This window comes from Colletotrichum lupini, chromosome 2 (genome assembly GCF_023278565.1).
Source record: "Colletotrichum lupini chromosome 2, complete sequence".
Classification (NCBI taxonomy): Eukaryota; Fungi; Ascomycota; class Sordariomycetes; order Glomerellales; family Glomerellaceae; genus Colletotrichum; species Colletotrichum lupini.
The window spans coordinates 6,184,672-6,198,872 of NC_064675.1; the positions used below are offsets into that span (position 1 = coordinate 6,184,672).

General features: G+C 53.9%; 3 protein-coding genes across 3 annotated transcripts; 1 reads left to right on the top strand and 2 right to left on the bottom strand.

Annotated features, from left to right (window-relative positions):
* Positions 1-810: 810 nt before the first annotated feature.
* Positions 811-6,422, bottom strand: CLUP02_04190 (gelsolin; the record flags this gene model as incomplete). Its single annotated transcript, XM_049283206.1, has 3 exons — positions 811-1,179; positions 1,235-5,787; positions 6,287-6,422. 3 exons carry the CDS (start codon positions 6,420-6,422, stop codon positions 811-813), a joined length of 5,058 nt encoding a protein of 1,685 aa, XP_049140349.1.
* A 2,372-nt stretch (positions 6,423-8,794) lies between these two features.
* Positions 8,795-9,666, bottom strand: CLUP02_04191 (ADP-ribosylation factor 4; the record flags this gene model as incomplete). Its single annotated transcript, XM_049283207.1, has 5 exons — positions 8,795-8,955; positions 9,118-9,312; positions 9,367-9,383; positions 9,441-9,551; positions 9,608-9,666. 5 exons carry the CDS (start codon positions 9,664-9,666, stop codon positions 8,795-8,797), a joined length of 543 nt encoding a protein of 180 aa, XP_049140350.1.
* Positions 9,667-10,010: 344 nt separating this feature from the next.
* CLUP02_04192 (uncharacterized protein) lies at positions 10,011-13,523 on the top strand (the record flags this gene model as incomplete). Its single annotated transcript, XM_049283208.1, has 6 exons — positions 10,011-10,054; positions 10,114-10,215; positions 10,271-10,469; positions 10,542-10,665; positions 10,739-13,117; positions 13,174-13,523. 6 exons carry the CDS (start codon positions 10,011-10,013, stop codon positions 13,521-13,523), a joined length of 3,198 nt encoding a protein of 1,065 aa, XP_049140351.1.
* Positions 13,524-14,201: the final 678 nt, after the last annotated feature.

The following is a 14,201-nucleotide window of genomic DNA, read 5'->3' on the forward strand; positions in this document are numbered from 1 at the left end:
GCCTTTTGAGCCTGAGCGGGTTGGTTGGCGGGGTAGAGGAGAGCTTGATGTGTACGAAGCGATAGAAGAAGAAGTTTAGTTGCACAAAAAGAAACAAAAAAGTGTAAAAAAGACTCTCAAAATATACCCAAAGTCAGAACATGAACTACACAGGCACACTTCAGATAGGAGCGCGGGGGGGGGGGGGGGGTTGCTGAGCGGATTGTGGACCAGAGGGTCGTGTTTGGTCTTCGTACATAACTGTTGTCGGCGTTGAGTTTTTGGCTTCTTCTTCTAGTGTTCACTTGTAATCAAGCACTTCCGTTTGGTCTCCTTCATCTTCGTCGTTTCGTCCGTCCATGACAATCGCTCTTCGTGACCGCTGTAGTGAGACAGATGGACGGGGTGCGCCCACGAGTCAAAGAATGAAACTCTGCAAACACGATGGAAGCCATAAGACTGTGACATGCTTTGAAAGATGTGACATTCGTCCACGATACCAAGAAGATGGTCCTGGTGCATTGGTCACTTGCTACTGCTGCTGCCCGAATGGTCTCGCCGTACATGGTCAAACAGCCAGCCAGCCCAAAACCTCCTTTCTTTTTGTAATTAAGAGAAAACGCCCTTCGCCATTTCCTTTCCCCTTCTCCTTTGCAAATGCGACAACAATTCATGTACACTTCTCTCCCATCTCCCAAACCTCCCCAAGCATCCGGGTATCTGGTATAAAATCGCATCAAACCCGCCGCCGCCGCCCCCTTCCTTGGCTATGAAACTCCATTCGCGCCTCCCTCCAACTGAACCTGCTTCAACTGTACTTCGCAAAGAGGCTTACTCACTAAGAGCCTGGAGCGCGTGGGTGAGGGGAACGACGCGCAGAGATCGTCCGCGCTTCAGGCCGGACGCCGCCTTTTGGGGCATAATGGTCGGGCTAGACTCGTCTCGCCACTTGCGGAACACGCTCTTCAGGTCTTTGGGAATGCCTTCCAACACGACTGTCGATATGGGGATAAAGGGCCGATCTTCCATGCCACTAGCCAGAATGGCATACTCTTGCGCAAAGTCAAGAGCGTTGCGGAAGGAGCTGTACTCGCTCTGCGCCGTCCTACCGACGATAATGTACATTTCAAAGAATGCATCCAGAACGTAGATGGAGGAAGGGTCCAGGTCAGCCTGAGTGAACGGGCTGATTTCAGTGACCTGTGGTTATCATGGTTAGCGCTGAGCTGGAGACTAGGAACAACGTCGAGCTTACCTGCTTCGCCGCAGACGCGTCCGAGCGGAAGAGTCTTTGGCAGTACTTGTCGTAGTTGGACTTCAAACGCCAGTGGTCTGCAGAGAGCGGCTTCGTGCCGTCGTTGAAGATGGCCCAGAAGCTATCCGGCTCGCTGCCGTCCTCGATTTCTATGAGCTCGCCCATCAAGCTCAAGTCCATACCAATGAGGCGGGCGCAGCTCAGCTCATCTACATCACTGCCCTTGCCCTTCCAGAGATAGCACATTCCTGACTGCGTAATCAAGAAAGGGAACCCGGAGCAGAGGCTTGCAGATGAGAAGTCGACCTCGTCAAACACAACCTGGCCAAGCGTCCGGCGACCACACAGCATGCTTGGTGCCAAGGAGTCGTACTTGGTGTTGGTACCGCGACGTGTGATGATCATACCTCCGAGCGCCATGATGAACTCGGGAGTTTCTCTGCCTTGGCGCATTTTGACGAGCTTGCCGCCGAGCGAACGAGCCTCCCGGTTGACAAACAGAGTCGTGTCTTCCACAGTTGCTGCCGGTACCTCGTCACCAGCCCAGAAATATACCTCGGTCTCCTTCCAGCCAGCCTCGTTGGAAAATGTGTGAGCACAGATGTACATTTCCCGCTCGAACAAGATACGCTCGTTGTGTGATTGTACAGGTATCTTCTTCCCGTCCCCAGTAATTTGGAACAGCCTGGTGCCTTGACTTTGAATATCGCGCACCCGGGGCTTGTTCATCAACACTTCAGTGGTGTCAAGGCGGTACTCCCTCTGTGGCCGTGGCGTGCCAAAGAAGTCATCCAATAGACTGGAGACCTCTGAGCTTGACTTCGTGGGGGATCGAACAGGAGATGCGACTGGTGTAGGCGAGGAAGGCTTCGGTGGGATAGGCAGGGGCCTTGTAGAGATCCTCGTGGGAGTATCGGTCCTTTGGACTGGAGACACCGGGCTCTCAAATCGCGACTTGGCCTCCAGAGGTGGCGACCGTACCACAGCACCGCCGAACATCGATGCAGCGTTCTTGACGGACACAACAGGCTCGCTGTCAACCCTGTCGTTCGACTTTTGAGGTGAGCTGGGCCTGGACAGAGGTCGGCCAAAGGTTCTGAGAGGCGCTACGTGAGGGCTATCGAATTGCTCATTAGGCGGCGGTGACCGAACGGGAGACCTTGTGGGTGATCTGGGAGTTGGTTCGGGCAGCGGGCGTCCAAAAGTCCTGGTGGGCGCAGGAGCTTCCTCCACTTTGTCCGAGAAAGGCTTTGCAGGAGAACTTGGCTTAGGCTCGGGGAGAGGCCGCCCGAAAGTCTTGACAGGAGAGACTTCCTCGCTTCTCTGAAGTACAGGGCTAGGAGGCTTCTCAAATACTGGCTTCGGTCTGACTTCCTCCTCCGACTTTTGGGGTGGCGGGCTGAAGGGCTTCTCGAAAACGGGCTTGGGCTTGATGCTTGGCGACGAAGCCGGACTTTCTCTCTTCGGGCTGGCAACCTTGGGGCTGGTGATCTTGGGACTCTCTACCTTGGGGTTCTCCTTCGTCGGGCTGACCATCTTAGGCGGGCTGCTCATCTTGGGAGGGCTGTCCATCATTGGGCTCTCCCTTTTGGGACTTTCAGGCTTTGGGCTCGACTGGTTGTTCTCTTCAAAGAATCTAGACATTCGCTTCATGTCCAGCTTCTTAGGTGAGGTGGGCTGAGAGGCGGGTTCGCTGGGTTTCTCCTCGACAGGCTTGATCGGGGAGGCCTGGAGCTTCATCGTAGGAGATCGGGACCTGCGCTTTGACACGGGATCTTCCTCCTTGGCCGGGAGAACAGGCTTCTCTGGAGACTTTTCTGCAGGTTTCTCAGCGGGAACCTTAGAAGGGGTGCCAAAGGGCTTGAGAGGTGCTGGCCTATTCTTGGCAGCTGCTTGAGCAGCGACCTGAGCTTGAATGGACATTGGAGCCTCCTTTGCGGGGCTCTTGACGGCTGCTTCCACTACAGGCCACTCGTCCTTCGCCGGTGAGAGAGCACTTGGGCTGGGCTTAGATTCGCTTGCCACTTCTGCGCTTGGCGCAGCTGCGGAGGGAGCCTTGGAAGACGGCGCCTTTCTTCTCGGCCCACGAGCACGACCCTTAGTCATGTGTGTAAGCTGAGGTCCTGGAGCCGTAGGTTCGGCGGGCGCCCCGCTCGATTCTTCTGACTTTTCAGCATCACGCCCTCCATTGGTAGCCATGGGAGGGGGACCACGGGCCAAAAGTCCTGCGAGTGCAGGATTGAAGCGGCCCGCCAGGCCACCGGCAGCGGCACGTCCCTGAAGCCGACCAGGAGCAATGCTCTCCTTCTGAACCTCGACCGTAGGTCCAGATTCTACTGGCGACTTGATAGAAGGCGATTTGAGTGACGGCGACCTGGCAGAGGGCGATTTGACAGAAGGCGACCTGAGCGAAGCGACCGACTCATTGGAATCGTCTCTGTACGATGACTTGGGCCTCTCACTGACAGACTTTCGATGCTCGATAGCGGAGGGTGAGGTAGCATCTGATCTGCCCGAGATCGACTTGCTCAACGCATGTCTTTTCAGCAGAGCTTCTGGAACAGGGTTCTCAGATGCATTGGACTTGGTTCTAACCACGCCTTTGCCTTGCGATTGAGCAGCCTGGAAATCCTGCTTCTTCTTCAAAATCGCATCTTTGAACTCATCCTTGCGCTCGCTAGGCTTCGGCCCACCAGTCATGTTCAAGGCCGCTTTGCCGCGCGAAATATTGTTCTTCAGCTCATCTGGCGCCACGTAATTCTGCGTCTTTGTCCGTCGCAAGTTGCCAAATACATTCTGCAACTCGTTGGCGGGCTCTTTGGAAGAAGAAGCATCGCCAGAGACGTTTCTTGACTTCAGGCCAGCGCGGAAATCCTTCTTGGGAGGAGTTTCAGGCTTGACTTTAGCCACAGAAGGGCTGTCAGTTACCGAGGAGCGCTTTGGAATATCCACGGGCAGAGCATCTCCTTCCGGTTTGTCCTCGCCTGCCGGGCTCTTGATTGTGCTGGTGCGAAAGCTTGGGCTGCTGATGCTGCCGCCGGTCTTGTGGGTTTGTACTGGAGGTGCATATATACCCTTGAGGCCACTTACAGAGGGCTTGGAGACATGGCTTCCCATCGGTGATGAACGCATCAGCCCGCCGACATTGACTTCGTGCTTCTGCGATGATACTGAGCCGCTTCGACCAAGGTCGGCACTGGGGTTGGCAGCCTTGTGAGCCTTTGCTTTGTTGAGCTCCACCATCCAAGCTGGCTGGTTTGATACCGGCGGAGGCTTAGGTTTCGGAGACTCTGGCTTGTTCAGTGCAGTTTCCAGCCAGCTTGCCTTCGTCGGGCTCCATCTCCTAGAATCCATAGTCTTCGAAGGGCTTGACGGCGGTGTCACATCCTTATTGTCCTCCTCCTTGTTATCGAGCTTGGTATCGAGCTTGACGTCGGGCTTGGCCTCAGGCTTGGCTTCGGGAGGAGGTGCTGCTGCAGGTGCTTTTGGTGTAGTCTCGATCTCGTCTTGTTGTTCCTGGTTGCTATGTCGAGAAGTAGGGCGAGAGGCAGGGCGGGACAGAGACCGAGAGTGAGATGACCCCGTAGGTGTAGCAGCTCCGTCCCGCATGTACATGCTCTGCGGACGGGAGCGAGACTCAGGCCGGCTTGAAGCAGCTGAATCGGCGCGTACGAGGCCAGGGGGAGAGGTTACACTCCATCTCTTGACGCTGTCTGACCTCTTCATCATTGCGCTTTGGACGAAACCACCCATGCCCTTGGTAGGAGAAACAGGTCGCGTGGGTGACGAGCGACCAGATCCAATGATTGACTTTCGGCGCAGCGCTGTGGGATCATTCTCGGAGATCTCGGCAGGGGGGTCGAGTCTCTGGGAGCTGCCGAGTGACAGCGGCGAGCCCAGTCTGGTGTCTTTCGTCGGGCTAGACTGCTCAGCAGACAAGTCTGTCGAAGAGCTGCGGCTCATGCCGGGGAGCTGATGGGCGCGCATTGAGGACATGTCGTTGGTATCAGTATCCTCAACCTGACTCTTGCGATTTGCAGCTGAGCCGACGCTGGCACGATCGGCCGTTTGGCGGAACCACGCGGGGTCTTTGGAACCCAGTGATTGCGAGATTTGGTCCCTAGAGAAGGTCTGCTCGGTTGCGGAGGAGGGGTCGGGAGTTGGGTTCTGCGAGGTCCTGGTCGCGTTCTCGGCGGCGACGACGGACAAGGGACGGCTCTTGGATCGATCCGAATGCTGAGAGTTGGGACGTCTCTGCCACGACAGCGGCCGCGCTCCTTGTACGCCGCCGGTAGGAGAGGTCACGCTCGATCGCTTGCTTTCGGCGTCAAAGGGGGAATCGTTCTCCTTGGTTGGAGAGGTTGAGAAGCTGTCCATGGTTTCGGGAGCTGCGATGCCTCGTGAGAGAGGGCGAGGGCTGCCTGTGTGTTCGAGACCGGGAGAAGACAGTCTTAGGTCATCGGAAAGCTGCGTCGTGTGTGTGTTACCTCGAGAGGAGGGTGGTGGGGTGTTGGCCGGGGACGATTTCTGAGGGGAAATGGATCGAGCGCGTTCTGTCAAGTGTTGTCAGAGAATGCGATCCAAAGATTTTCTTCTGGTTGAAAAACACGGTCGCGCAACAAGATGGGAGAGAAGAACAGTGCCAATTGCAGAGGAAAAGTGAGCGTCGATGATTTCCCTTTAGGTCACAGGCGAAAAAACAATGGACGAAGGCCGTGTGTGGTGGTTATTGGGGGTGGGAGTCAAGGCGTTGAGGCGTCGCCCGCGGCTCGCCCAGTGCGGCGGCCGTCCCGTCAGTAGCTCAGCTCTTGGGCCAAGGGCAACCTGAACCTGAACATAGCACGGCACGAGCACGAGCAAGACGAATGGCACACGGCAAGCTGCAAAGTAGGATTTGTGCCTTGGCCGAGTCGGGAAAAGAAAGCTTGTTGAATAGGGCAGACACGGTGGTGGTAGGTAGATGATGCAGTGAGTGAGGGGAGGAGAGACAAGCAGTAGTAAGGCAAGAGGGGAAGCAAGGAGAAAGACAGCAAGATGTGTAGGTAGACGTACCGGCGCGGCGAGCTTGTCGTTCTCTCTTCTCTTGCTGTATCTTTTCGTCGAGTTCGCGTTGACGGGCGTCGTCTTCTTCGGTTCGGCGAGCATTCATCTCCTTGACATCTTGCAAAAACTTGGAGACGTCGTCCATTGTTTGTTCCGACATGTTGAGGCGGAGGACAGAGTCATGACACGGTTGCGGGTGGGGGAGGAATGGAAACAGGTGGTTCTGTATGCGCAGGAATCCCCCCGGTTAGGACGTATGTCGTGGCAAGGCGAACGGGTAAGGTAGTGAGGTCTTTGTTGGAGAAGGATATGTTGTCTATTTTTTCCCTCCCTCAGTCGGTCTCGTCTTTGGTGTCTGGTCCGTCCGTGGCGGGATTAGGACAGGACAGGACAGGACAGGATGGGATGGGATAAGGTAAGGTAGGTGTGCGCAGTGCTCCGTCAGGTACGCAGGACGCAGTGCAAGGTACCTCTGGTTCGTCACCTCTTGGATGGGTGCCGCTAGGCAAATGGCGCCAAAGCAAGGTACTTGGGCCAAGGCGAGAGCGGAGCAGCCTCACAGACGTAAGGCAAGGTAGCGTAGCCCACGGTTAGGTACGGATGGGCAGGCGTGCGTCGTGGATGGAGACAAAATGGAGTCGGGTCTCTGGTCTCTCTGGCGACTTTATTGTTTGGATTGAAGAATTGCCTTTCTTACTTGGCATAAGGTACCTTAGGTTGCTAGGTTGTGTGGTTGTGTAGTTGTGTGTACTGAAAACTTGTCGAATGCGTGTAGTACCCGAGTTTCTGTTGATGTGGGCGGCGACGGCGGCGGCTGAGGCGAAGGAGCATGAACCACAACCCTGGGAAATGCAGTCGGCGTGAGCAAGTAGCAGCTGTGAACGCGGCCTGCTTTCTCTCTGGACGGGATGCAAAGAGGACAATGATGTTTATCACTGGTGACCTGACTGAAGTAAGGTGCTGCAGGGTCGAAAGTAAACACAGATGACCTGAGGTGAAGGCAAGCAGGTTTCTGCGAAGGCTCCTTCCGGATGCTTACTGCGTGCTGATGCGAACAGTTGCATCCCGCGTCCAGGCTGGGCAGTCTGGGCTTGCCTCTTTTTTCTTCCTTGCCCTTGCCAATTGGGCAGGTGAACAGGCCCCCCAACAATAGCAGCCTGCACGTCAGGTAGCACTGGGCGCTGGGTGACTAGGCTGGTCTCTTGAAATGATTTCTTTCGATATGCCCATTGCCCACAGACAGGCGCAACTGTGCAACTTTCACCACAATTATTCCCATACACGCGGGGGCTTCAACTTGAAGTTCTTTGCCAATGTCTCAAACGATTTCAGCAAGCTGCTCGAATGGTTTCAACTCAGCTCTTCTCAGCTCAGCTAAGCTTCCCTAATGCGGCCATCTGGCTTGGCCTTCGTAAGGTAGACGAGGAAGACCTCGAGGTGCGAATACCTACTACCTACTACGTACGTAGTAAGGTAAGGTAGTTTGCAGGTGGATGTACATACACAAAGAAAGTGGAACCAAAACAACAAGGGTACGTACCTCAAGGTAGGTGAGGTGTTGCTGCGTGCATTGGCCACTCGCTTCTCCACATCGGCAACCCCTGTCTCACAATGGATATATTTCGTACCTGAGATCCCTTGCACCAAATTTCGACATTCAAGCGCCCTTACTGGCCCGATGGGGCGTTTCAATCACATCGTTTCAAACCATGATTTCCGGAGGGATGTCCCGGTATTCAAACTTCAACGGCTTGCAATCTCTCTCCTCGGTCTGCTGTAATGAATGCAATTCCCTTCCAAGCCCGACTACCTTAGGTAGTTCAGCCCGGACCCAAAAGACACGCACATACTTCAAAGTGCTCTGAAGAATCACAGACAATCTAACCCGGTGCTGACGTTGACGGATAGCGGCGTACCGTCAGTGTCCCCTCATTTCGTATTTCTTCTTCTCGGGCATCTTCGGACCAAGCAGTGACCCGATTTTAAGCAGAAAGGCAATCGCGCAATGGGCCACATCCACACATGTACGGAGACAGTACTTCGTAGACGCATCACGGCCGTCATTCTCAGCCTCAAAGAATATATTGCCCATGCTATTAATACGGATAGTGGTGATCTCCTATTCAACAACGTGGCTTCGCATCTCTCGACGCTGGGTATCCCATCTAAGGTACTTGTCACTCCGTTGCACAACGTCGATCCCGACTCCCGAGAGCCGTCACAGAATCACTCGGATCCGGCCCTTACTGGGACCGTCCTTCCAGAACACTCTGACACGCTTCACCATGCCCCCTTTTGGCCCGGCCGCCTCTATGCCCGTCCGTCTTTATCCTAGCCATTCCCAGTTTCCTAACGGCGCACCCGGGAACTAGCTGAACGAACGTGGCCAGGACATCCTCGAATCGCTGGCTCGATGAGCCTCGAGAGCGAGTGAGGAGCCGCACCGTCGTAGTGGTGACTGGTGACCTGGCAAGAGAAGCTAACCACCAAATGCATACCTGAACTCCCCACTTGCCTCTAGTACAGGAACAGCCTCTTCTTTGCGTCGTCCACCACCCAAGCAAGGCCTTCCTTGAGGTTGCTGCCTGTCATGGCACTGCATCGCAGGACGTGCCAGCGATGTGTTCTAATCGCCTCCAATTGCAGCCCCTGGATGAAATACGTCAGCTCGGCTCCCCCTAGTAATGGTCCAAGATGTGGTTGTCCCGGAGCACCCAACTTGAAGAATTTCCTGCTCGTCCATGCATCCGTTGACGTCGGTCTTGTTGGCAAACACGAGCAAACTTGCTCCAGACAATCGCTGTCAATCCAAAGTTAGCACCCGACGTGGTCGTATCCACTTCCACACGTGTCGTCGTCCTCCTCCCCATCCTCGCCGTTGGCACGAACCTCTTCTTGCAGCAGGCCGTGGAGCTCCTCTCTGCAATCCTCGATTCGCAGTCGATCTGTGGCATCGACGACCCAGATCAACGCATCCGTCTTTTCAAAGTAATTCCGCCAGTACGAGCGTAGTGTCTTTTGCCCACCCACGTCCCCTATTCTGGTCAGACTTGCCGCCAACGAAACTCAGCATCAGCCAGAGGACGTACAAATGTTTAGCTTGTATCTGGTGTATGGTTAGCACTCTTGCATGAGAATGGACTGGATAGATGTGCCGACGAACCCATCGTAGTCTATAGTCTTGATGATGAAGCCCAATGTCGGGCTTACTGTGTTGACGTCTTCGCCCATAATCTTCTTGACAATCGTGGTCTTTCCCGCATTATCGAGGCCTCTGTATTCAGCATCAGCAAGTAGGAAAGTGGCCCGTGTGGGGGTTGGCTCACTGACAGCATCAGGATTCGCATCTCCTTGTCTTTGAGACGTGCTTTTCTCAGAATGGACAACATGACGAACGGACGGGAATCCTATCCCTGGCATGCATCGACTACTGTGTTCTTTCTCGAGTATCTCAAGGTTTAGGGACTGCTCATCACGGCAAACTTTTTGTCATGTATAAGAGCTGGTGCAGTGGATAGAGGTTCATCGGCGCTGCCTGAATGGATCGATCAACCACACGTGACCCCGCAGCATCGGTCTGGGCTCGGTGAAGTAACTACCAATAGCGCTTACCGAGCACACCGAGCGTTTGAACCACAAGCATCGCCAAATGTACATGATGGGTATTTCTCACCACGCCACAACGATATCCCAAGATGGTCATAGTAATATTTCTATGCCTGATATATACATTATGATATATCAGAGGGACTTGGTCGGAGTCTCATGGACAAAAGAGTGGCCTTGGTGGTCTAATACTGCGTAGGGAGAATCAATCATCAATTGCCTCACATCAGAATGAACAGAATTGCCTTCAAGAGAAAAAGTTTTCAGGCATCTCTTGAGCCCGATTTCTATCAATGGAAATGGAGCGTTCGAACGCATATATTTGGTATGAGGTAGGTGGTAAGAGGAAAGGGGCTTCCGGGAGAAGCCTGTGCCTGCCCCGAACAGGTGTGCCGTTGTACCTTCCTCCGACTTGCCTAGAAATTTCACCTTCAAAATATTTCCTACCGCACACCCCACCCACTTCCCTTCCTCTCTCCGATGTATCTCTGACCCAACTCTACCCTTTCTCACTCAAACCGCTACACACCGAAAGCTTCTTACTTCCCTTGAACTGTCCATCCTCTTCATCGACAGAAGGGGTTTTGTAATCTTTCACTAATTCCAGAGAGCCAGCTGATATTTCAGCTATCGCTTCATCTCTACAAATCGACACCAGAAAATTCACCTTTGCTTCAGGGTGCCTTGGTTCAAGTCCGACGCGCTCTCACCATACAACCTCGCGCAGATACTCCTTGACGTATCTGCGCTTCTACATCAACACTGCCGTAACCAACAACTAGGTGAGTAAATTCACTCAAAAGAAGACATAAGTGTGCTCATTTTTCTAATACCCATTCTTCGGCTAGATACAAGGCTCATTGTCTTTGGCCAAAGCACACACCGGTTACAAGATGCCAGACTCAAAGGGAGGCATTACCCCGGACAAGAAGACCGGCGGAAACATAATCCATTTCAGCCACGTTGAAAAGAATCGTGGTAGATCACTGAATATCAGACTGTCAGCCTCCGCAAAGCCTTTCATCCCAGCGAAGCTATCTGGCGAGGATGCGACTCCGTTGAGCCATGATGAGAAGGATCACGCCAAAGACCTCGATCTCAGCATTTCGATCCCCAAAGGACCTGTCACCAATGAGGAGCAAACTGGTGAAGACGAAAACCAGTCTCGCCATGGTGAAAATAAGTGTGGCAAGTTCGAATGCATCGACCTCACCACGTCAAATCTTGCAGACTCTATCATCTTGAAGAACCAGACTGGCAACAAAGAGAACCAGTCCAGCCATGAAGAGGGAAGCCGTGGAGAGCATTTACTCCTCAAGTTCTCGAAAGAGCCCGTCAGCACCGAGAAGCGAGCTAATGACAACAAGAGCCAGTGTAGCTACGATGAAGAGTATCGTGGCGAAGGCATTTCCAGAGTGGACAGTCCTTATCCTTGGTCTTCCGTCGGCTTGTATCCCCAGGAGGCTGGCTCAGCTCGGTTCACGTTCTATCCTCCCAGCCCGGCCGTGGCTGTGAGTAGCGCCAATGGAAAGGCCCAGGCAGCGGCTCTTTCCTCAAGCAGCCCTTCTGGAAAGCTCACTCAGCCGATCGGAAGATCGACTTCTATTCGATGGGTCATGAATCTTCCGGTCCCCCAGAGAAGGCTGACACCTCCTGCCTTCTTGAATAACCCCACTTCCAGCCCTGGAGCTCGGCGAATTTCTTTCGAATTCAACACCCGCAGAGCCCCCGGTGGAGATATTTACAATGCTGGCTTAGAGAACGCTGACTACGATTACCTCGCCGAGCGCCGAGCCTACGTTGCAAGAAGTTTTGAGAGAACCCGGAGGCAGAGAGAGGCAAAGATTGCTGCTCAGCGTTCGAAGATCCAATCCGACGCCGACGACGACGAGAACGATACGATGGCCTCTACCCTTCCGATGCCGAGCGACTACATTCCTCCTCATAAGAGACTAGCCAAGACCAAGGCCAAGGCTGGAGCAAAAGTCGAGTCCAAGATCGAAGACCCAGTTACCGAAAGTCAGGGGCCAGCAACGACTACTAGCTACTACGCAGAGTCGGATACCGCGTCTTCAACAGATGATGCTAGCTCGCGCATTGCTCTTTCGGGCACATTGAATAAGTCCGCGCCCCTGACACCCATGGCTCTAGAGAATCTTCCGGAGAGAATGGGCGTCACTACCAAATCGAAGAAGAGCCACTCGTCTTGGGATGTGAGCAACAATGGCAGAGCTTCATCGGGTCAGGACAGAGAGGATTCCAACGGAGTCGCTCGATCCGAGACGAAAGTCACTGGCACGCCATCTTTTATAACTTGGCTTTATACTCTGGATGGCCCGCTCGTCACTTCCTTCCTCGACGAGAATCAGGATCATCACCACCACGATGTCAGCACCGACACTGGAAAGCTCATCGACCGCATCGAGCAGCCGCCCACAAAAGCCGACATTATGGACGAGAAGAACATGACACCCGAGATGATTCAACGTCGCCGCGAATGGACCAGTAACCTGCTCGTTCATCGCGAGATCATGGTTCGACAGAACATCGCCATTCGTCAACGCTTGCAGGAGGAGGAGCGGGCCCACCACGAAATGGCCATTCTTCGGGATCGTGACTACAAGAAAGATGCTGCGTCGCCCACGAAGATGAAAACCGTAGTGGCGCCTACCTTGGACGAAAGCAGCCGTCTAGCAGACTGCGTCCTTCGTCCTGCTCAGCCTTCAGATGCCGGAGCTTGTGCCGAGATGTACAACCTGGCTGTCGGTAAGGATCCTCTGGTCACAGATACCTACCCGGTGTCTGTTGAGCGATTCGAGTACATCATGATCGAGTGCAAGAGACAAAAGCTTCCATTCATCGTTGCGACAACTAAGACGACTGACTTGAAAGACCCCGGCAACTGGCCGTCTCGCGATGCTTACCGACAGTACATGAAATGGATGCAGTCTCAGCCTGTGAAGGTGTCGTCCCCTGAGACTACTGTCTACGGATTCGCCTACCTCCGTCCGTACGAGACAGGTATTGGGGGACTCACCGGCAACGCGACCCCGACTGTCAAGGCTACAATCTTTGTTCATCCTGAGCATCGACGTGATCGGATCGGAAGTGCCCTTCTTCATCAACTCCTCAGTCAAGTTTCCATCTTGTACCACGGCTTTGTCGAGTGCCAGTGGGCTGATCCGAAAGCTGGAGAGGACGCGTTCTACAAGCCCGACTTCCGGAACATTCATCGTGAGTAGTCGGATGTGAAAGGTATCTCGGATTCGATAGCTAATGGGCTTTGCTAGGTGTTGTTGTACACACGATGGCCCAGAGCGAGGGCGGACAGGGCCTCAAGTGGATGGACGACTTCATGTCGTCTTTCCAGTTCGAAAAGGCCGGTCGTCTGAACCAGGTTTACAAGGTGAAGCAACCCCACGGCGCCGATTGGTACGACCAGGTCATCTGGCAGCACTGGGCCAACAAGATCCCCTGCAAAACATTCTACGTGGCAGACGACTCCGAGTGCTCCTACGACTACCCTGGAAAGCGCCATTCGCCTGGTGCCCGAAGAGCCAAGTCTCCCGATGCCCCCGAGGATCAGCAGCACGACGATGGTAGCCATGACAGCGACAGCGACGATGTCTTCGGAGCCTAAGCATTGCTGAGCAAGGCCACATCCTGACATTATGCGCTCAAGTATCAGTGGCTTCTTGCAGACTGACCACAATCGAACGAAGACCCGATGTTGGTTGTTTCGATCGATAATGGCACTTTTGGAGGTTAGTAGTTAACGGCACTTAGCTTTATGAGACCAGTCCAAGCTGACATTTTAAAAGACAGAATCAGTCACCGAGACAGAGCCAGACTCAACAGATTGCCAAAAACAATTCCCGAACTTCCCCTATTGCACGACCCGTCTTCGAAGCCAAGAAGAAACCTTTGGACACCGACGTCTCGTGGCTTTGCAACAATGATCCGAACTAGCAGCTTCACTCGGCAGCTTCATATCGGCATCTGACAGCAACGCGCACACGACGTCCGCGTCCGAGAGCTCTTCACTGGCTTTCCATTTGCTCTTCTTCTTTCAGTCTTGTTTCGCACCTCCCGTCATCAAAAAAACCCCTTCCCTAATTGGATGTCAGAGTACACACCTTCTTTACGCCTTGACAAACACAAGGTTTCTTCTTCTACCCAGGCTTTTTCTCGACAGCCATGTTTTTCGGAGATCAATAGGATCTCATGGAAGACGTGCCGGCGAGGTGGGCAGATACGATTGTGACACGGCGACCGTGGACCATACCTTGCTGATCTCGGGGACACAAGACTTTGTCGT